This window comes from Tamandua tetradactyla, chromosome 3, assembly GCF_023851605.1.
Source record: "Tamandua tetradactyla isolate mTamTet1 chromosome 3, mTamTet1.pri, whole genome shotgun sequence".
Classification (NCBI taxonomy): Eukaryota; Metazoa; Chordata; class Mammalia; order Pilosa; family Myrmecophagidae; genus Tamandua; species Tamandua tetradactyla.
Genome location: NC_135329.1, coordinates 128760533 through 128785263, shown reverse-complemented (window position 1 = coordinate 128785263; position 24731 = coordinate 128760533). Strand labels below are relative to the sequence as shown.

General features: G+C 34.7%; 1 protein-coding gene across 9 annotated transcripts in view; it reads left to right on the top strand.

The window, feature by feature from the left end:
• CCDC148 (coiled-coil domain containing 148) overlaps positions 1-24731 on the top strand; it is a 354676-nt gene that overhangs the window by 95041 nt on the left and 234904 nt on the right. For all 9 annotated transcript variants that reach the window (XR_013172775.1, XM_077153903.1, XM_077153902.1 and 6 more), the window contains one exon: positions 13917-14020. Coding sequence is in view for 8 of the 9 variants with exons in the window: in XM_077153903.1 (XP_077010018.1) it covers positions 13917-14020 (104 nt within the window). In the remaining variant the exon portion in view is untranslated. The remainder of the gene's footprint in view (positions 1-13916; positions 14021-24731) is intronic.

The window sequence follows — 24731 nt, the reverse complement described above, 5'->3', positions numbered from 1 at the left end:
ATCTCCATGTGACATCATCCAGCTTCGGCAATTGTCAAATCTTAGCCTTTATTTCCTTTCTATTCCCACCCCTGCCCTCACCCCTACCCCATACCAAACTGTATTGAAGCAAATCTCAGACATCATAAAATTTCACCCCAAAATATTTTAGCATGTATTATAAAATATTAGCGCTAAATATCCCCTTATAATTTCTTAATAATTTCAAATATATCTTAAGTTTGTTCAAATCATTATCTAAGTAAGATCTATATATTGTTTTTTTTATTTTTTAGATTTCTTTCTCCATTGTTTTGTATTTTTTTATAATTTATCCTTTGAAGAAATTGCATTGTTTGTCCTGTATGGTTTTTCTTTTCTTTTCTTTTCTTTTTTAACAGTTTTATTAACACTTGTATGGTTTCCTATAGTTTGAATTTTGTTGGTTGCATCCTGTCTGTTGTATTTCCAATAAATTAGTATCATATCTAGAGACTTGATCAGATTCAGGTTGAATTTATTTTGGCAAGAACACTTATTGATGAAATTTTTGTGCTTCAATAATTTGCAATTACAAATAGTACTTCCATGAATAGTTCTGTGTATATATTTTTCATACTTTTGTTAATATAGTTTTCAGGTAGATATTTATATGAGAGATAGCTGGGTCAAGGGAAAAATATGTGAAATTGTGCTATCCATCTCAAAATTCTCTTTACTGGATTTGTATCATTTTTTACTACAGTGTAAGAGAGAACATGCTCATAAAGTTTTTTGTCAAACATTTGGGCTCTTAACAACTTGATAGATGAGAAATTGCATCTCACTTTCATTATTTTTTCCTTTTTTGTTAATAGTACTTTATTGAGGTGTACTTCATAAAAAGTAAAATGCACAAACCTTAATGTGTACAACTCAGGATGTTTGAAAGCAGTTTTATTGAGATATATTCACATATTATACAATCCATCCAAAATGCACAATCAATGCCTTTTAGTATAGTTACAGTTTTGTGTATTCATCACCACAATTTTAGAATATTTTCACTACTCCGAAAAGAAAATCCTCATACCACTTAGCAGTCCCTTTCAATCCCTCTATCCTTCTGAGGCCTATATAACTTCTAGTCTATTTGTCTCTATAGATTTATTTATATTTACATCATATATGAATGGAATCATACAATATGTAGTACTTTGCATCTGGCTTTTTTCCTACTTAATTTTTTTAAAAGAAATGTTATTATGTTTAAATTATAGAAGTTGTAGGCTTACCAAAAAGTCATGAAAAAAATACAATATTCTGATATACCCTCTACTGTTGACACTTTGCATTAATGTGGTACTTTGGTTACAATTGATGAAAGAATAGTGGAATAGAACTGTTTCAGTTTGCTAAAGTTGCCAGAATGCAATTACCAGAAATGGGTTGGTTCTTAACAATGGGGATTTATTAACTTATAAATTTACAGTTCTTATCCATGATAATGTCCCAATTAAGGCAGCGACAGAATTGATACCTGGACTCTGAAGAAAGGCCCCTGGCATCTAAAAGGCACGTGGCCGGCACCTGCTGATCCTTTGCTCTTGATTCTCTTGCTTTCAACTTCTGATTCCAGTGACTTTTTCTCTGAGCATCTGTGGGTTCTCTCTTAGCACCTCTGGGGCTTTTCTCCCTATATGAGTTCTTGCTCTAGGGGTTTCTTTCTGAATTCTCTCAACGTATTTCTTTTCTCAACTTATTTGCTGTCTTTTATTCTCTTCATAGAGGACACCAGTAAAAGAATTAAGACCCTTCTTGAATGGGCTGGGTCATATCTCAAATGAAACAACCTAATCAAAAGTCCCACCCCCAGTAGGTCTGCCCCTACAAGAATGGATTAAAAGAACATGGCCTTTTCTGGGGTATGTAACACCTTCAAATCAGCACAAGTACTATTAACTATAGTCCATAGTTTACATTAGGTATATTTTTCCCACGTGCAGTCCTAATATTAACAATGCATTAGTATTGTATTATTGTTATAATTCATGAAGGGGCATTCTTATACTTGTACTATTAACTTCTGTCCATCATCTACAACAGGACTCACTGTGTTATAGTCTCAAATTTTATCTTCTAGTTTTTGTTCTAGTAACATACAGAACCCCAAAGTTTCCTTTTCAACCACATTCACATACATAATTCAGTGTTGTTAATTATACTCAAATACTGTACTACCACCACCTTCCATTTACAGAACTTTGCAATCAACTTAAATAGAAATTCTGTACAAATTAAGCATCAACTCCCCATTATCTACCCCCAGGCTATCCCCTGGTAATCTATATTCTAAATTCTAACTCTGAGTTTGCTTATTATAATGAGTTCATATCAGTGAGATCACGCAATGGTTGTCCTTTTGTGATGGGCTTAGTTCACCCAGCATAATGTCCTCAAGGTTCATCCATATTGTTACAGGCATCATGACTTTATTCCTTTTTACAGCTGTATAATATTCCATTGTATATGTATATACTGTATTTTGTCTATCCATTCATTGGTTGATGGACACTTGGGTTGCTTCCATCTTTTAGCAATTGTGAATAATTCCACTATGAACATTGGTATGCAAATGTTTGTTTGTGTCCCTGATTTCAGTTTTGGGTATATATATATCTAGTAGTGAGATTACTGAATTATCAGACAGTTCTATACTTAGCTTTCTAAGAAACTGCCAAACTCTTTCACAGTGGCTGCACCATTTTACATTCCCACCAGCAATGCATAAATGTTCCTATTTCTCCACATCCTCTCCAATACTGGCGGTTCTCTGTTTTTTTAAAAGTGGCCATTCTAGTAGGTATGAAATGATATTTCATTGTGGTTTTTATTTGTATTTCCCTAAAAGCAAGTGACATTGAGCATCTTTGCATGTGCTTTTTAGCCATTTGTATTTCCTGTTTGGAGAAATGTCTATTCATGTCCCTTGCCCATTTTAAAACCTGGGTTGTTTGTCTTTTATTATTGAGCTGTAGTATTTCTTTATATATTTCAGGTATTAATCCCTTATTGGATATGTGGTTTCCAAATATTTCCTCCCATTGAATAGGTTTTCTTTTCATTTTCTTGACAAAGTTCTTTGTATGAAAGTTTTTAATTTTGAGGAGGTCCCATTTGTCTATTCTTTCTTTTATTTTTTGTGCCTTGGGTGTAAGGTCTAAGATACTATTGCCTACACAAGATCTTAAAGATGTTCTTCCATGTTTTCTTCTAGGTGTTTTATAGTTATATTTATTATATTTAGGTCTTTGATCCATTTTGAGGTAATTTCTGTGTATGGTCCTCTTTCCTTCTTTTCTATTCTACCAGCCCATTTGTTGAAGAGACTATTCTTTCTCAGTAGAGTGTACTTAGTACACTTGTCAAATAGCAATTGGCCATAGATGTGAGAGTATATTTCTGAGCTCTCAATTTGATTCTATTAATTAACATATCTGTCTTTTCACCAGTATGATGAGGTTTGGATCACTGTTAGCTTCCTAATATGCCTTAAAGTCAGGAAGAATGAGACCTCCAACTTTGTTCTTCTTTTTCAAAATGCTTTTGGCTATTTGGGGCCCTTTATCCTTCCAAATAAATTTGATAATTGTTTTTTTCCATTTCTGCAAAGTGGGTTTTTGGAATTTTGATTGGGATAGTTTAAATCAATTTGGGTAGCGTTGACATGTTATATTTAGTCTTCTAATCCACGGACATGGAATGTCCTTTCATTTATTTAAGCCTTCTTTTATTTCTTTTAGCAATGTTTTATAGTTTTCTGTGTTCAATTTACTTACATTATTAATTAAATTTATTCCTAGATAGTTGATTCTTTTAGTTGTCATTGTAAATGGAATTTTTTCTTGATTTTTGCTTTTGGTTGTTCATTTCTTGTATATAGAAACACCATTGATGCATGTTGATCTTGTATCTGCTACTTTGCTGAACTCATTTATTCACTCTAGTTTAGCTTTGTTGATAGATTTTCTGGACTTATTATATATAGGATCATGTGATTTGCAAAGAGGGAAAGTTTTGCTTCTTCCTTTCCAATTTGGATGCCTTTTATTTCTTTTTCTAGCTCTAGCTGGAACTTCTAGCACAACGTAGCATAATAGTGGTGATAGTGGACATCCTGGTCTTGAGCTGGATCTTAGAGGAAAAGCTTTCAATCTTTGGCCGTTGAATACAGTATTTTCTGTGGGTTTTTCATAGATGCCCTTCATCAAGTTGAGAAAATTGTCTTCTATTCCTATTTCTCTAAGTGTTTTTATTAAGAAAGGATGCTGGATTTTGTAAATGCCTTTTCTGTGTCAATTGAAATGATCATGTGGTTTTCCCCGGTCAGTTTTTTAAGGTGGTGTATAACATTAATTGATTTTCTTGTGTTGAATCACCCTTGCATGCCTGGTATAAAACCCACATGATCTATGTGTATGATTCTATTAATGTGCGGTTTGATTCAATTTGAAAGTCTTATGTTGAGAATTTTGAACCTGTATTCATAAGACAAAGTAGCGAGCAATTTTCTTTTTATATAGTTTCTTTTACCAGGTTTTAGTTATTAGGGTGATGTTGGCTTCATAGAATGAGCTGTGTAGTATTCCTTCTTCTGCAATTTTTTGGGAGAGGTCTAATGCCATAAAAATGTCCAAACTAAGGCATCAAGGGAAAGATAACTTGACTCAAGTAAGGTCATGGATATGGAACACCTCTTTCAGCTGGAAAGGCACGTGGCTAGTGTCTGCTGGTCTTTTGACTTCTGGTTTCAAACAGCTGCCCTGGGGTGTTTTCTTTCTACATCTCCAAATGTCTTCCTCTGTGTTGGCTCTGAAGCAACTGTCCTGCAAGCATCTGCATCTGAGGTTTTTCCAAAAATATTTCCCCTTTTAAAGGACTCCAGTAAACTAATTAAGACCCATCTTGAAGGTGTGGAGTCACAGCTCCATCTAATCAAAATATCACGCCCACAGTTGGGTGTATTACATCTCCGTGAAAACAATCCAATCAAAAGTCCCACTGCAACTGGGTATACCATATCTCCATGGAAATAATCCAAAGTTTCTACCCCATAATATTGAATCAGAATTAAAAGAAACATGGTTGCCCCCACAAGATTGAATTAGGGAAAAGGACATGGATTTTCTGGGGTACACAACACTTTCAAAAACAGCATGGGGTAGGGGGGGTTGATGACTGGTTCAATTTTGTTACTTGTTATTGGCATATTAAGGTTTTTTATTTCTTCTAGAGTCATTGTAGGTTTGTGTGTTTCTAGGAGTTTGTTTATTTCATCTGAGTTGTCTAATTTGTTGGCACACAGTTGTTCATAGCATCTTCTTATGAGACTTATTTCTGTGTGGTCTCATTTCTGATTTTATTTATTTCCATCTTCTCTTTTTCCTCTGTCAAGTTCATTAAGGGCTTGCCAATTTTTCTGATCTTCTGAACAAACCAACTTTTGGTTTATTAATTTTATTGTTTTTATATTCTTAATTTCATTTCTTTCTGCTCTAATCATTATTTCTTTCCTTCTGCTTGCTTTGAGTTTGCTGTTTGGGTTTTTTTTTTCTTAGTTTGTCCAGGTGTGCAGTTAGATTTTTGATTTTAGCTCTTTCTTCCTTTTTACTGTAGAAATTTAGGGCTATGAATTTCCCTCTCTGCACTGTTTCACTGCATCCCATAAGTTTTGATATACTGTGTTCTTGTTTTCATTCATCTCAAGATATTTGCTGATTTCTTTTGCAATTTCATGTACAACCCACTGATTTAGAGTATGTTGTTCAGATTCCATGTATTTGTGAGTTTTCCAGTTTTCTGCTTGTTATTGATTTCCAGCTTCATTCCGTAATGGTCAGGGAAAGCGTTTGTATAATTTCAGTCTTTTTTAATTTATTGAGACTTGTTTTGTGACTCACCATCTGGTCTGTCCTAGAGAATGTCCCACGAGCATTTGCAAAGAATGTATGTCCTGCTGTTTTGAGTGTAATGTCTGTATATGTCTGTTAGGTCTAGTTCATGCATCATATTATTCATAATATTCATATTATTCAAATTCTCTGTTTCCTTATTGGTCCTGTCTGGATATTCTATCTATTGATGACAGTGGTGCATTAAAGTCTATTATTGTAGAATCATCTATTTTTCTCATCAGTTTTGCCAGAGTTTGCCTCATGTGTTTTAGGTAACATGGTTAGGTACATACATATTTATGATTGTTATTTCTTCTTTGTGGATTGGCCTTTTTACTAATATACACTGCTCTTCTTTATCACTTATAACAGTTTTGCATTTTAAGTCTATTTTGCCTGATATAGTATAGCTACCCCAGCTCTTTTTTGGATACTCTTTGTGTGGAATATGTTTTTCCAACCTTTCATTTTCAGCCTATTTTTGTCTTTGAGTCTAAGATGAGTCTCTGGTAGACAGAATATAGTTGGATCATACTTTAAAATTTATCCTGCACATCTGTGTCTTTTGATTGGGGAGTTTAATCTATTAACATTCATGTTATTTCTGTAAAGGCAGTACTTATTCAACCATTTTCTTCTTTGTTTTTATATGTCATATATTTTTTTGCCTCTCTTTTTACCCTTTTAGTTTCTTTTATTATTGACCTTCATTTCTATACCCTACTCCTAGCCTTTCTTCCCTGTCTTTTATCTTCAGCCTGGAGAATTCCCTTTAGTATTTCTTGTAGGGCAGGTCTCTTATTGACAAACTCTCTAAGTTTCTGTTTATCTGTGAATATTTTCAACTCTCCCTCAGTTTTTTTTTTAATAATATATATATATATATATTTAGCATGGGCAGACACTGGGAATCGAACCTGGGTCTCTGGCATGGCAGGCGAGAATTCTGCCACTGATCCACCGTTGCACTGCCCTCTTCCTCATTTTTTGAAGGAAAGTTTTGTCAGATAAAGAATTCATGGCTGCCAATTTTCTCTTTCAGTACTTCAAGTATATCTTTCAATACTTTCTCACCTCCATGTTTTCTATTGAGAAATCAGTATTTAATCTTATTGTGGTTTCCTCGTATGTGACTAATTGCTTTTCTCTTGCTTCTTTCAGGGTTTTCTTTTTTTGATGTTATAATTAATTTGTGTCTTAAAATAGGTCTATTAGGAGTATGTTGAGCTTCTTGACTATGCATGTTCATGTCTTTCATAAGACTTTGGAAATTTTCAGCTACTTTTTCCTCAAATATTCTTTCTGCCCCTCTGCCCTTCTCTTCTACTTTTGAGACCCATGACATGTATGTTTGTGAGCTATGTTTTTTCATTCAAATTCCCAAGACCCTGATCAATTTTTTCATTTTTTTTTTTATCTGCCTATGAGATTTTGATTGTCCTGTCTTTGAGTTCACAGGTTCTTTCCTCTTCCAGGTCAAATCTGCTTGTTGTATGTTTCTAATATATTTTTTAAAATATTTTTTATGAATAAAACAAATAACATACAAACATTCTTAACATACAAACATTCCATACATGGTATACAATCAGTGGCTCACAATATCATTACATAGTTATGTATTCATCACCATGATCATTATTTTTAACATTTGCATCATTCCAGAAAAAGAAATTAAAAAGAAAAAAGAAAAAATTCATACATTCCAAACCCCTTACCCCTCCCTCTCATTGACCACTTTTATTTCCATCTACCTAATTTATTTTAACCTTTGTTCCCCCTATTATTTGTCTATTTTTATCCATATTTTTTACTCATCTGTCTATACCGTAGTTAAAAAAAACATCAGACACAAACTTTTCACAATCACACAGTCACATCGTAAAAGCTATATCATTATACAATCATCTTCAAGAAACAAGGCTACTGGAACACAGCTCCTCTACGGTTCAGGTACATCCCTCTAGCCACTCCAATACACCATAAACTAAAAAGGGGATATCCAAATAATGTGTAAGAATAACCTCCAGGAAAACCTCTCGACTGTTTGAATCTCTCAGCCACTGAAACTTTATTTTGTCTCATTTCTCTCTTCGCCCTTTTGGTCAAGAAGGTTTTCTCAATCCCTTGATGCTGGGTCCCTCTAGTGTATTTTTAATCTCTGCTGTTGTGCTTTCATTCTCGTTATTTATGTTGCCTTCCTTTTTATACTTTCATATTCTTCCTTATGGTCACCCAGGGTCTTCTTAATATTCTTTATCTCTTTAACCATATTTTTCTTCATCTCCTTGAATACATGTAGGAGATTTGTTTGAACTCTTTGGTTAGTTGTTACAAATTCTGTCTCCTCAAAGTAATTTGTTCCTTTGACTGGGCCATATCTTCCTTTTTCTTATTATGGTTTATAATTTTCTGCTGATGTCTACGCATCTTCATAAGTTTACTCTGAAATTTTATTCTCTTGTTTAGGGTTTTATTGTTGATTGAGTTTGTATTAAGGCCCTTCTTCAACACTTGGTTCAAACTTATTCTATTCTTTGGAATAGTCTCCATTTAATAAGATTTTTTAGCTCTTCTTTATCTAATTCTTGTCCTGGATTTGTGGTACAATTTTTAAGAATTGTACTATTTGTGCTAAATTGTTTCACTCCCAGGAGAAAGCTTCCTTTCCTCTGTTCCTTCTCTGGAAATCTTGATCTGTTCTGCTTGTTTGTATATTGCCTTTATAGTTTCTTTTTAAAAACCACTTTCATTGCCTTAGCTGCTTTTGCCTGGAGGGCAAATTCTGGGAGGATGGTCACCACAGAGAGAGAACTTACCCACGTAAGTATTTCTCAGCCAAAACAGGGACCCATGTAGGAGGTTCAGACCATCTTCCAAGTGTCCTGGGAAGAGGGTTGGGAAAGATGCCGAAAACCTCTCTGATAGTTCCCCAAAAAAATTCTCTGCTGCCCTGCCCATCACGTGGCACCCTCCAGAATGGCAAAACAGTTGTTTTAGACAGTTCCTATTTCCTAGTTGTTTTGAAGTAAGCAGAGAGTTCAGGAACTCCCTATTCTACCATCTTCCCCCGAAGTTCCAGCTCAGTGCTGTATGACAATCATATACATGTATACACATATGTAACCAATATTTAAATTGTCCACTAGTTATTGATGCTTATATTTAAAGATAGGTCTTCTGGCCTAAAAGGGCTTTCTTGGTATTTGAAGTTGCCTAAAATTAGAATTTCATTATCTTGAACTGTCACAATAAACCACACACAGGAACCTTTGATTTCTGATTTTTTTGCATATTTATTATTTTAGTTGTTCTCTAAGTATAATTATTCACCAGCATTCTGCATAAATCATCACCTACCTTAAATATTTTTAAAATGCTTATTAATTTCGTATGGAGTGTTGCCTAATAAAATGAATTGGAATCAACTAGAAACCTCTCTATTGATAAAGGTACAACTTTAATTCTTCTGGTTCCTTTAGGTCTATTTTGTCTTCATTTTTAGCCTTAAAACCCAAATAAAATCAATGAGTCAATTTACAAATAATCAGGAAAAATCAATGAGTCAATTTACAAATAATCAGGATGTTCTGCAAAATAGTGGAAGCATCTAGTAAAAATCAGTACCTTTTTTTTTTTCACTTTTATTGTCTACTTAATTGACCTTAACACTAGGCCCAAAGGCAGTGTCATTGATTTCTTTTAACTATAAAAATGTGTCCACATCTTCTACCAAAATGTTTTAATTTTTTTATGTACAACATGGACAAAATATGCCACACTAATCTCTGCAAAATTGTAGCTGAAAAATAGTTGGTATGAGTTTTAGACATTCTTAAAGCAAACACTGTTTTTAGAAATACTGTGATTTTTTTTTCAGAAGTCAAAATAGAGACTACTATAAAGTTTTTTTGCAGTGACATATATTTATTTAAGTGTACTTTTGACCTCCTAAATTTCATAATTGTGGCACTGTCCGACTTTGACTTTGTAATTTGTGAAGCAATATTTGCTTATTTTGGGAGACAATATTTGGAAATGACATATCAGATAGAGGTCTAGTATCCAGAATTTATAAAGAGATTGTTCAACTCAACAACAAAAAGACAGCCAATCCAATTACAAAATGGGAAAAAGACTTGAACAGACAACTCTCAGAAGAGGAAATACAAATGGCCAAAAGGCACATGAAGAGATGCTCAATGTCTCTGGCCATTAGAGAAATGCAAATCAAAACCACAATCAGATATCATCTCACACCCACCAGAATGGCCATTATCAACAAAACAGAAAATGACAAGTGCTGGAGAGGATGCGGTGAAAGAGGCACACTTATCCACTGCTGGTGGGAATGTCAAATGGTGCAACCACTGTGGAAGGCAGTTTGGCGGTTCCTCAAAGAGATGAATATAGAATTGCCATATGACCCAGCAATACCATTGCTAGGTATCTACTCAGAGGACTTAAGGGCAAAGACACAAACGGACATTTGCACACCAGTGTTTATAACAGCATTATTTGCAATTGCAAGGAGATGGAAACAGCCAAAATGTCCATCAACAGACGAGTGGCTAAACAAACTGTGGTATATACATGCGATGGAATATTATGCAGCTCTAAGACAGAATAAACTTATGAAGTATGTAACAACATGGATGGACCTTGAGAACATTATGCTGAGTGAGACTAGCCAAAAACTAAAGGACAAGTACTATATGGTCTCACTGATATGAACTGACATTAGTGAATAAACTTGGAATATGTCATGGGTAACAGAGACCATCAGGAGATAGAAATAGGTAAGATAGTGGGTAACTGGAGCTGAAGGGATACAGACTGTGCAACAGGACTGGATACAAAAACTCAGAAATGGACAGCACAATACTACCCAACTGTAATGTAATTATGTTAAAACACTGAATGAAGCTGCATGTGAGAATGATAGAGGGAGGAGAGCTGGGGACATAAATGAAATGAGAAAGAAAGATTGGTGGTAAAGATTGAGATGGTATAATCTAGGAATGCCTAGAGTGTATAATAATAGTGAAATGTACAGTGTACAAATTTTTAAAATGTTTTTGCATGAGGAAGAACAAAGGAATGTCATTATTGCAGGGTGCTGAAAATAGATGATAATTAATACTTTAAAATGTCACCTTATGTCTGAGACTAAAGCAAAAATGTTTATTTGTTACAAAATTTATATTTTGACTAGAGCATTTCCTAATATAACTCATGTAGATAGTTTGATTGAATGTCATAAGTACTTGGAATCTCAGGTAGAACATGAGATTTTCCTGGTTTGTCCAGAGTGATGCCCCGATGAATCCCAGAGTGATTTGATCAGTGACCGGAAAAGTATTTGCAAGCCCCCTTCAGGGAATGGTGAGAGTGGGGAGAAATTCAACTTCCCCAAGTTGAATTCTTGATATTCTCACAAGCAGTGTGGACAACCAAAGCTATAGGCTGAGCCCCCAGTCTTGGGGTTTGTTCATATGAAACTTAACCCCACAAAGGATAGGTCAAGTCTACTTAAAATTTAGGCCTAAGAGTCACCCCCAAAAGAGCCTCTTTATGTTGCTCAGATGTGACCTCTCTCTCCAGCCAACATGACGAGCAGTCTCACCACCCTCCCCCTCTCTGTGTGGGACATGACTCCCAGGGTTGTGGACCTTCCTGGCAACGTGGGACAGAGATCCTGGAATGAGCTGAGACTCAACATCAAGGGACTGAGAAAAGCCCTAGAATGAGCTGAGAATTAACATCAAGGGATTGAGAGAACCTTCTCGACCAAAGGGGGAAGAGTGAAATGAGACTAAGTGTCAATGGCTGAGAGATTCCAAACAGAGTCGAGAGGTTATCCTGGAGGTTATTCTTATGCATTAAGTAGATATCACCTTGTTGTTCAAGATGTAGTGGAGAGGCTGGAGGGAACAGCCTGAAAATGTAGAGCTGTGTTCCAGTAGCCATGTTTCTTGATGATGATTGAACAATGATATAGCTTTCACAATGAGACTCTGTGAATGTGAAAACCTTGTGTCTGATGCTCCTTTTAGCTGCTATATCAACAGAATAGTAGAACATATAGAATAAAAATAAATAATAGGGGGAACAAATGTTAAAATAAATTTAGTTTGAAATGCTAGTGGTAAATGAAAGCGAGGGGTAAGGGGTATGGTATGTATAGTCTTTTTTTTCTCTATTATCATTTAATTTCTTTTTCTGTTGTCTTTTTATTTCTTTTTCTAAATCGATGCAACTGTTCTAATAAATGATGAATATGCAACTATGTGATGATATTAAGAATTACTGATTGTATATGTAGAATGGAATGATATCTAAATGTTTTGTTTGTTAATTTTTTTTAATTAATAAAAAAAGGTTTAAAAAAATTTGCTTATTTTGTTTTCTTATATCCCTAACTTTGAATCAGGAACCAGAAGAGTGAAAAAACAGGGTTTAAGTAATCAGTGACTGACAGCGTGCATTATAAAAATTCTTTTTTAGGACTTCTGAAATTTTTTATCTTCAGTATTGATCTGTTAAAGCTATGGTGATACCATATACTCCAGTAGCAGAGAAAATATTTGTGTGTTTATTTCAAGTGTCTAATTTGAGAGTAACAATTTTGTAGTGGTTAAAAATATTAATATTAAATATACAAGTGTAGAGTACAAATCAGTATCAGTCAGAGGCTAACCAGGAAATGGATACCACTTGACTATTCAGAGTACAGGCATCTTTAATGAAAAAAAAAATGGTTACGCCAGTAATAGAAGATCTGAGAAGCTGCACAGAGGACTGTGAGGCAATAGAGATCATCAACAGAAGGAAGCCACTTCCATCCCTACATCAGAAAAACATGGAAAAAGCAGACTCTACCAAATACTGTGAACTGAGGTTACTCACAGGCAGTCAGAACCATAGTAAAACTGCCCAGAGAAAATTGGAGCAGTGGAGAAGATGTAGGTGCTCATGAAGAACGCATGAAATGCAGAGAAAGCAGGAGAGTAGTCCTCTGGTTTCTCCCTTCCTCTCTTTTCCCACCCACAGTGTCTCCCTTGGCTGAAGCCAGCTGGAAGTCAGATCTTAAGGGCACCTGAGAAACATAGTCCACTCTGTGATATGGAGCATATCAGGGAATTGGCAAGCAATGGACCTTAAGCCAAACAGGCACAACTGCACAACTTCTCAGCAGAAACTTGAAAGCACTAATTATATACTATGTTCTAAAAAGTATTAAAATTTGGGGATAATTTAAATTTAGTTGAAAATTTGGGTCTCAATGCTACATGACTTTTCATTATTTTTTTAAGTACTTTGAGTAAGTATTTGCCTAAATATTTTTCTTATTTTATTTACAAAATTGTGTGTTCTAGGTCATGTGCCTAATGAGGGCTGCAATTGGGACTAAAGCCAGGCCTCCTAACAAATTACCTGATGCATTTTTAACATCTCATGCTTATCCCTCATTATAATTATAATTATAATTATAATAAAACCAGCTTTACTCTAGGAAAAGCACTGAACCAAGGTTCTTCTTGTGCTTCTGATGTTTATATGCTTTTTGATCTTGACTAAATCTTTTAACTTCTCTGACCTTGTGTATCCTCATCTATAAAATGGGAATAATCCCCATTATACAACAGGAGAAAATGTGTGGAAAGGGGGAAAATACGTTTAGAAAGCTCTTGAATTTTTTTCTGGGGCTATATGAATTATTGTACTGTTTAAATGTATATATGTAAAATAGAATTATTTCATGTCTCTTTTCATAAGTATTTTCAAAGCTGTTCTTAAATAAGTCAACATTTCAAACCGTCTTCTTTTACAACTCCCTGCTTTTTGTTTAGCATAGTACTTATTTTAGGTGTGTTCAAATGTGGAATAATATGAATTTAAAAAGAATAAGTACATAGTTTAGTATACGCAGATTAAAGAATTTATTGTGAAAAGCACATTGTAAGATGTTGAATTTGCTCCTCTGTTGTTCCTCTACTCCAGATCAGGAAAACACTGCAGACCTCAAAGTTATGTAAAGAACAAACACTAATAAAACAACATAAGCAAGTGTGGTGGCAGGAACACCAAAGACTAAATGAAGCCAGGTAAGAATTGGGGAAAATGTAAAAAAGAACAGAAAGGAATAATTGAGTGTGCTTATCTAGTCAAATGTTCTATAATTTTGATGTTAGTAAACCATTACAATAAAAATTTTAACAGTTAGAATGTGAGTCAAATACTCAAGTACTATAATTTTCTTAGATTAATTTTTAATCCAGTGAATATATTGTTTTTCTTTTCTTAGAAAAAAAAAGATACCTTCTTTAACTGCTAATCACTTCGTCTTCTGCACTCACATTCATCCTTGTATTCATTTATGTTATATTTAGCACATTGAATTATAATGTTTTATTTACATATTTGTCTTTTCTATAAAGTAATAAGCTACTTGAGGGCAAACATACCATCTTATTCATCTTTACATTGTAAGCTATAGAACATAGGAACTTTAAATGAATGAATGAATGAACAAATGAACTAAGTTGTTCACTGGTTTCTTGATGTAGCTGCATTATGACTAAATTATTCAGTTTGTATTTTTTTACTCTTTTTTCATTACTCCAGTAGTCACTTCATGATGATTTAAAGCAAAATAATGATTCTATACTTGATCTTAATTGTATCTTCGAAAATTAGATTTCTTTCCAAAGGTCAAGGGAAAACAGAAGATATTTATTTTCCCTTCAGTTGTTTTATTGATGGTAGTATTTATAAAGTATGATTTTAAAAATGTACTTTTAAGCATTTTATATAAATGCTTAAAAGTTATTTTATATTTAAATAAAAATAGGTATTTTATGGGCTCATCTGAGTAAGATTTCCAAATACCATGAACTTTATTGTGAGTTAGGTTCTCTTCATGTTGATATGAGTTTCTTGTTCTGACAAGTGATTGCTACATGTGAAGTAAAAGGTTCATGTTTGGAAATGGTTCTGTATCATCATTTAACTTAAAGCATAGAAGAACAATTATATAACTTCTTCACCATACTTCTGCTATAAAATGAATTCAATCAGACCCAACTTACTCCTCAAAAAGTAGCCTTTATGGATAGAAAGTTTGAACTTATTGGAAAAAGTTTTTGAAAATTTGCATAAGTTGAAAATAATAAAAAGGAAAGCCATTTGGAAACTTTAATTATGTTGTTCACTGATGCAATATAAAGGAAGACGCTGGGGAAGAATTTTTATCTTGGCTGTTCCACACCCTCTTTTTTTTTTTTTTTTTTTTTTTTTTTTTAACATGGGCAGGCACCAGGAGTTGAACCCGGGTCCTCTGGAATGGCAGAAAAACGTCCTTGCCTGCTGAGCCAACGTGGCCTGCCCTCCACACCCTCTTTAATGTGTGTATTAAGTTGTTGAGCTAAGCAGAACAGGCATACACATATTACTATGGAAAATTATTCTTTTGGCTGACCTTCCTCCTAGAAAGTCCTCCTATTACTTGAAGACCATTGAAGTAATAGTAACCTTACTGTCTAGGAAGGCTTAAAAATTGGACATAATGAAGAATTTCAAGATAATTTTACATGTTATGTTAGCACATAGGCTAATTTATTATTTGTTCTGTGAAATTAAAAATCACGAGGATAGCAGAAAAATCAGAAATGGCTAGATTTGTGGAGAATTTAGGGACTATCAGAAAATCAGAAGTAGTTTAAGTTTTTTCTCAATCTTAAAAAAATCTGCACTCCCTACTAATAAGTAAAAGAGTCTTATGCCTCCTCTGAGACTGATCTGCACCTGTCTATATCGCATTTGAGAATTTTAGGCCTGCAAATGGTATGAATGACATGAACTTTTGTTGGATACTTAGTATGTGTCAGACATGTGCTTTATCTCATGGAACCCTTACAAGAACCCTACAGAGTAGGTGCATTGCTATTCCCATTTGCATTTTGCAGTAGGTGTAGTTACCCCTCTGAATCTTAGGGTTTGAAGGTTATAGTCATTTACCGAAGGACAATCAGCTAGTTTGCATGAAGCTGGGATTGGACCAACCACCCTTAATTCTTTTGCACCATGACCTTGGAGTAACTTTTTCATTTTCCCACAGGGTTCCCTTCTTATAATCTGAGATATAATTTATCATCTATCCCTGCTAGAAAAAAAAAATTGTTCAACATTAGTTTTTAAAATCTGTACTAAGAAAACTAGACACTTGAAATTTCCAAGTATTAAATTATATTGCTATGGTTAATATGCTTTTTCAAACCTCAACTCTTGAAGACTCTGATACATTTTCCCAAAGGTTCTTACTTCCCTGTTCGAGAATGTCAGTTTTAGAGACTCAGGAGGAAGTTTTTTACAGTATGTTGGCTATATAGTAAATAATTAAATTTTATTTTATTTTAATAAGAATTTTTGTTCTCCATGGAGAACATGGTTTATTGGTTAAGACTTGTTATTTTTTATTATAAGCCCTTCAAGCGTTTTTTGGGGTTTTTTTGTATGCTGTATGGTAGGGGTCACATTTCATTCTTTTTCCATGTAACTGTCCTGTTATTGCAGCACCATTTATTGAAAAAAAAACCCACTTTTTTTGGGGGGGGGGGGCATTGGAAAGTGCTTGGGCCGGGAATTGAATCCCATTCTCCCACTTGGGAGGCGAGAATTTTACCACTGAATTTTACCTTTGAGCCCCATCAGGGGATATTTTTATAGCCAAACTTCTGTGAGAAATATCATTACTATTTTGCTCACATTTTTAGTTTTAAGGCATTACTTTGAAAGTATCACCTTTATGGTAAATATCATGGTATATCTGAAATTAAAGATCAAATTGAGACCAGTATGAGTACTGTGTGACTCAGGGCCCTAGAAAACTCACTCTGTGCCTTGCTCCTGAGCTCACTCCTCCACCAACAGTTTTAGACTTTCTCCTCAGACCTCCATGGTAGGGTCACTTGGGGAAGGTTCTTTCAAGTATAAGAAGTAGATCAAGCAGCTGAATCTAAGCAACCAAGCCATCTGAACTGCTGACTTCCTCCCTTTTGGGAAGGATAGAGCTTCTGGATTCAGTCTGCCGTGGTGTTTTAATATTTGGGGAATCTCCTTAGCTGTTAGTTTCATTTATGGGATTTGAACATACCCACTTGCTCTGCCTTTCTTTGCTCATGTCCTTTTGATTATTGTTCACTTAAATGGTTTCTTCTCCCCCACTCTCCTGTATCTGGCATTTCACTTGTTCTGCTGAAATTGACAATTAAGTGGTGGTGGCAACCTGGAAATACCAAGAATCCTTGAGTAATGTTTAGGTTCTGAGGAAACTGACCCTCTACCTGGAACTTTGAGACCATCCTGGAAGGATGAGGCCCTGGTGGAAAGTAGACACCCCTGAGGACAGAGAAACATTGTTCACCACATTGATTTTCTGTAGCGGTTGTACTGCAGTTGGACAGAAGATTAATATGCCATCTAGGCAAATAGTCACAGAAAAACTTAGGCGGTCCCTTATGGTTCCATCAGTGTTAGTATGAAAACATGGTTAAAAATACAGGCCATGGTCCTTAAATTGGCATATTTTGCAATGGAAAGCTACATTTGTCCCTCTTCAGATATGGAGGAGGTTGTATGTGCTGTTGATCTTCCACTCAGGGACCACCAGGACCTACAAGAACCTGATGAATAGAGCAGGGTTCTGTTCTCCAGAGCCACCCTATTTGCTGCTCTGAGTTTACCACAATTTTCATCTGTTTACTACATCATGTTCTGTAAAACACTAATGTTCTTCAGCATGTTCCACGGAGAAAAATGAGTTTCATGGTCAGATAAATTAGGAAAATACTTCGTATTTTGTCCCCTTTTTGGAGAATTTCAATGTATTTTGGCATAATAAAGTTCCTGAGAAATCCTGTGCTATAGAAGTCTGTTGAATTTTGTTTAGTTCATTTCCCATTTTTTTCCTAGAATTTTATGACATTATTTCCATTTTATAGAACACAATTTTGGAAATGTTAGCATACATCCACTGGCTAGACCCAGATTTTTATGGTTCTTGGGGCATAAAAAAAGCATTCCTGGGCTTAGTTGGACATTAAGACATTGACAGAATTGGGCTTGGTCTTATCTGATGGGTCATGGTTAATCTAGGAAGCTAGGATAGAGCTTACAAGAATTATCACACACACGTGAGCATGATCTGGTATGAACAAGGTTACTTCTGAAGGTTTGTATGTTTTACTGTAGCTTTCTGAAGACTGGCTTCATTGGCCTGTTCTCTGAGGCTGTGCTGCTGAGCAACCATGGATAACTAACTAGCTATATACCCGGTGCTACTGCAAGGCTGTCTACTTTGGATATGTAGGTCACTTTATAGTGTGCCTGTGTGTGTACATGGGTGCATGCCAGCCAAATCCTTCTGAAGCTTACCCATCTGGATAATTTCTACAGCCTAGTAAATGACAAGTTCCTCTCCTTTGCATGAGACAGGGATCTCTTAGTTCGCATTTCTTGCTCTAGTAGATGTTTCACGTACATTTTCATACTGATTATTCAGTGTGGCCTACAGGGAAACATAACATGTAATTTACTTAAAGGAACTCCAGAGTAGGTGATCTTAAGATTGTGTGGCAGCCTCAAGAATTGAAGCAGCTATGTTATATTATAGAAAAAGCTTTGAGAGAGGTACAAGGGACATGGCTGTATATTTCAGCCCTGAATTAAAGGAGGGGATTGCATATTTCAACAGTTTACCCTAATCTTCTCCAAATGAATCTCTAGTCTAGAACTTTTCCTAGAGGATGGGAGTGAATTGCTGCTCTAAGTGGACCACATGTCCTGTGCACTGGGGCCTGTGCTCTGAGTAGCTTCACCATCAGAGTAGGCTTTTAAAAAAGACCTTTACTAGAGAGTAATCTCTGATTTCCTGAAGGCAAGAACTTTTTTCTGGGTCTTGAAACAGAGAGATTCTGAATAAAACGGTGTTTCTAAAAATCACAGAGTAAGTAATTTTAAGTGAAATCTGGTGAGTTTGTGGTTGGTGGGTAAGTCTCCTTTTTTTTATAAATACAAATGGCAATTAAAATTTTTTAAAAATCAACTTATTGAGGTAGAGTTTACACAGCGTACATATAATGTTCAGCTTGATAAGTTTTAATATATGTATGGTCATTTAACCACTACCACAATCAAGGTATAAAACCCTTCCATTATACTAAAAAGTTCTCTGATACTCCTTTACAGTTAATTCCTTTCCCGTTTCCCAGCCCCTAGCAGTCAATGATCTCTTTTCTGGTTTTATAGTTATGCCTTAAAAAAAAAAAAGATTCTCATATAAATAGAATCATACAATATGTAGGATCCGAGTCTGGCTTCTTTTACTCATCATCATCCATGTTGCTGAGTATATCAATAGTTGGCTCATTTTTATTGCTGAATAATATTCTACTACATGCCTATGTACCTTGTTTATCCATTAAGTAGTTGGTCTATCTCCAGTCCTTGGAGATTATGAATAAATCTCCTGTAAACATTTTGTATAATTCTTTGTGTGTATATATAAGTTTTTCCTTTCTCTTAGATCAGTTCCTAGAAGTAAAATAGCTAGCTGTGTGGTATATATGCCTTCAACTTTATAAGAAACTGCCACATTGTTTTCCAAAGTGCTCTGTGCTGTTTTGTTACCCACCAGCAATGCTCCACCTCCTCACTGATGTTTGATATTGTCAGGTTTTTAAAAAATTTCAGTCATTGTAGTGGGTCATATCTCATTGCAGTTTAACTTTCATTTTCCTGACTACTGATGTTGAGCATATTTTAATGTGCTTGTTGAAAAGTCAGCCTCAAATTTTAAAATTTGATTGTTTTTCTTCTTGTTATTAATTTGCAAGAGCTCCTTATATATTCTAGATAAAAGACTTTTAATAGATAAGTCTTTTGCAAATAATTTTTCTGCATTTGAAGATTCCTTTTTTGTTTTCTTGACCATGCCCTTCAAAATAAGTTTTATATTATGATAAAGGCATTTTACAAATTCTTAATGGCCTATGCCTTTTTCTGAAATATTTCTATTGGGATATCTTCATGCACCACTCAGCCCATCCAAAGGATATAATCAGTGGCTCACAATATCATCATGTCTATCACCATGTAGTCATCACCATGATCATTTTTAGAACATTTGCAAAACTCTAGAAAAAGAATAAAAAGAAAGAAAACCCCATCTATCCCATCCCTCTCATTGACCATTAAGTATTGCAATCTACCCATTTTTTTTTTTTTTTTTTTTACCTCTTAGCCCCCTATTATTTATTTATTTTTATCCTTCTTTTTTTACTCATCTGTCCATACCCTGGACAAAGGGAAGATCAGCCGCAAGGTTTTCACAATCACACAGTCACACTGGAAAAGCTATATAGTTATACAATCATCTTCAAGAATCAAGGCTACTGGAATATAGTTCAACAGTTTCAGGTATTTCCTTCTAGCTATTTTAATACATTAAAAACTAAAAACGGATATCTGTATAATGCATAAAAATAACATCCAGAATAAATTCTTGACTCTGTTTGAAATTTCTCAGCTACTGAGACTTTATTTTGATTCATTCCTGTCTTCTCCTTTTTGGTCAAGAGGGCTTTCTCAATTCCATGATGCTGGGTCCTGGCTTAACCCCAGGAGTCATGTCTCACATTGCCAGGGAGATTTATACCCCTGGGAATCACATCCTACGTGGGAGGAGGGCAGTGAGTTCACCTGCCAAGTTGGCTTAGAGAGGACATATCTGAGCAACAGAGGTTCTCTTGGGATGATTCTTAGGCATAATTATAAGTAGGTTTAGCTTCTCCTTTGCTGGAATAAGTTTCACAGGGGTGAGTCCCAAGATCAAGGGGTTGGCCTAAAAAATGGTTTGCCCCCAATGCTTGCAAGAGTATCAGGAATTCTCCAGGTGAGGAAGTTTAGTTTATCCTCCTTTCTCCCCAGTTCCTCAAGGGATTTTGTAAATACTTTTTTATTCTCTGCCCAGATTACTCTGGGATGTATTGGTGTGTAACACCAATATGTACAAACCAACAAGATCTCACTCCCTATTTAAGAGTCCATGTAATTAAGGTGTTCAAAATAAACTTATCATACAAGTTAAATAAATAGTGTACTACCAAAAATATAAATTTTTCACCAAATAGACATCTCTTCTTTTGGTCTACATGGAATTCAAAGTCTTGAAATCAACCAAATCATCTTTAACCTGTATTCTGATTTCTTAGCCCTATCCAGATTAGGTTCATTCATATCTCCAGATGAAGTCTGATCACTTTTTCATCTTTTTTTTAACAGTTGGGTAATGTGGGGGTAATGTTGACTTTCATAACTTCAGAGCTCTAACTCTGAGTCTCAGGTGTCACACAAATACCCGAAGTTCCAGGGAATGACCAGGTTATACAAATGGTTCAGCATCTCAGAATTTAGAAATAACATTAAAAACTCCAGAATAGATGTTGACTACTGTAGGAGCTTACAATATAGGAAGTTCTATAATACCCATGCCTTTTGAGTCCTACCTATGACATCTTTGCCTAACCCAAGATCCTAAATGTTTCCTCCAATATTTTCTTCTAGATGATTTTTTTCTATCCTTTATCTTCAGATTTTTTTATCCATATTGAGATAATTTTGCATGTGATTTTAGATAAGGATTAAGGTTCATTTTTTCCTACATCGATAACAATTTGTGCCTGTATTATTTGTTGAAAACAATGTTTTCTCCTTTGAATTACTGTGGTGCACTTATAAAAATCAATAGACTTACATAAGTGTGGGTCTATTTCTGGACTCTCTATTCTGTTTTGTTTTTTTTTAATTTGTTTATTAATTAAAGAAATTAACAACAAACAAAAGCATTAACATATCATTCTGTTCTACATATATAATCAGTAATTCTCAATTATCATCACATAGTTGCATATTCATCATTTTTAGAACATTTGCATCAATTCAGAAAAAGAAATAAAAAGACAATAGAAAAAGAAATAAAATGAAAACAGAAAAAAAAAGATTATACATACCATACCCTTTACCCCTCGCTTTCATTTATCACTAGCATTTCAAACTAAATTTATTTTAACATTTGTTCCCCCATTACTTATTTTTATTCCATATGTTCTACTCATCTGTTGACAAGGTAGATAAAAGAAGCATCAGACACAAGGTTTTCACAATCACCCAGTCACATTGTGAAAGCTATATCATTATTCAATCATCATCAAGAAACATGGCTACTGGAACAGAGCTCTACATTTTCAGGCTGTTCCCTCCAGCCTCTCCACTACCTCTTGTATAACAAGGTGATATCTGCTTAATGCGTAAGAGTAACCTCCAGGATAACCTCTCGACTCTGTTTGGAATCTCTCAACCATTGACACTTTATCTCATTTCCCTCTTCCCCCTTTTGGTCGAGAAGGTTTTCTCAATCCCTTGATGCTGAGTCTCAGCTCATTCTAGGGTTTTTCTCAATCCCTTGATTCTGAGTCTCAGCTCATTCCAGGATTTCTGTCCCACGTTGCCAGGAAGTTCCACACCCCTGGAAGTCATGTCCCACGTAGACAGGGGGAGGGTGGTGAGTTTGCTTGTTGTGTTGGCTGGAGAGAGAGGCCACATCTGAGCAACAAAAGAGGCTTTCTTGGGGGTAACTCTGAGGCCTAAATTTTAAGTAGACTTGACCTATCCTTTGTGGGGTTAAGTTTCATATGAACAAACCCCAAGACTGGGGGCTCAGCCTATAGCTTTGGTTGTCCGCAGTGTTTGTGAGAATGTCAAGAATTCAACTTGGGGAAGTTGAATTTCTCCCTGTTCTCACCATTCCCCAAAGGGGACTTTGCAAATACTTTTCCACTCACTGATCGAATCACTCTGGGATTCATCGGGGCATCACTCTGGGCAAACCAACTAAAGCTCATGTCCTACCCAAGATTCCAAGTACTTATGGTGTTCAATCAAGCTATCTACATAAGTTATATTAGGAAATGCACTAGTCAAAATATAAATTTTGTACCAAATAAACATTTTTTGCTTTAGTCTCACACATAAGGTGACATTTTAAAATATTAATTACCATCTATTTTCAGCACCCTGCAGTAATGACATTCCTTTGTTCTTCCTCATGCACAAACATTTTAAAAATCTGTACATCTAGTTACTATTATTATACACTCTAGGCATTCCTAGATTATACCATCTCAGTCTTTATCGTCTGTCTTTCTTATTTCATTTATGCCCCCAGCTCTCCTCCCTCTATCATTCTCACATGCAACTTCATTCAATGTTTTAACATAACTGTATTACAGTTAAGTAGTATTGTGCTGTCCATTTCTGAGTTTTTATATTCAGTCTGTTGCACAATCTGTATCCCTTCAGCTCTCTATTCTGTTTTGTTAACCTGTGCATCATGTCTTTTGTCATTATCACAGTTATTCAATTATTCTAGCATTCGAGGACATCTTAATTTCAGGGGACATAAATCCTTCAATTTTGTTCTTATTTTTCAAAATTATTTTGGCTTCTCTAAGTCTTTGTACTTCCATATTATTTTAGAATCAGCTTATCAATTTCTACAAAAAACCTCATGTGGGATTTTGAGTGGCTTGTATTGAATCTACAGGCTAATATATGGAAAATTGACATTTTAAAAACATTGAATCTTCCAATCCATGACCTTGGTGTATATCACAATTTATTTGGGTCTTTGATTTTCCCATCAATGTTTTGTAGTTTTTAGTATATATGTCTTGCACATATTTTGTTATATATATCATCAAGTAATATCCTTGATGCAATTTTCAATGTACCATTTTAAAATTTCAATTTTGTTTGTTGCTATATAGAAATATAAATGATTTTTAGAAATTGATCTTATAACTTTTGACTTTGTCAAATTCACTTATTAGTTCTAATAGCCTTTTTAAAAACTAATCCATCAGATATTTTACATACACAAACATGTAAAATTCAAGTAACAACAGTATTGTTTCTTACTTTCAAATTCAAAACTGTGTCTCTAAAAAAAAACAAAACAAAAACAAAACAAAAAAACCTGTTCTCTTCTTTTTATTGCCTTGTTGTAATAGATAGGATCTCCAGAAGAATGTTGAATATGAGTGTTGAGAGCAGATATACTTGCCTTGTTCATGATATTAGGGGAAACAGATTTTATCTTTCACTATTAAGGATGACGTTAGTAGTAACTTTTTCATAGATGACTTCTGTCAGGTATCAGATATTCCCATTTATTCATCATTTTCTTCATTAGAGAAATTGTGGGTTTACAGAACAATCATCCCCAAAATATAAGATTCTCATATATTACTCAATCACTCAATCATTAACACCTTCCATTAGTAGGAATGTTTTTTACATTTGATAATAGCATCTTATTATAATTGGATTATTAATTATAGTTCATGGTTTACTGTTTATGTAGAGTAGCTCTGTGGATTAAAAAAACATTTATTGTTATATACGCAATCTAACATTTCCCCTTTTTAATCATATTCAGATATTTATTTCAGAGTTGTTAACTGTGTTCATAATGTTGTGCTACCACTACCACCATCCATTACCAAAACACTTTTTATCATTCCAAATGGGAACCCTGAACACTTTAAGCCTTAACTTCCAATTCCATATCTTCACCCTGTCCACTAGTAACCTATACTCTAGTTTCTGATTTTTTGAATTTGCTTATTCTTATAGTTTAACTCCATGAGATCATACAGTATTTATCCTTTTTTTTCTGGCTTATTTCACTCAACACAATGT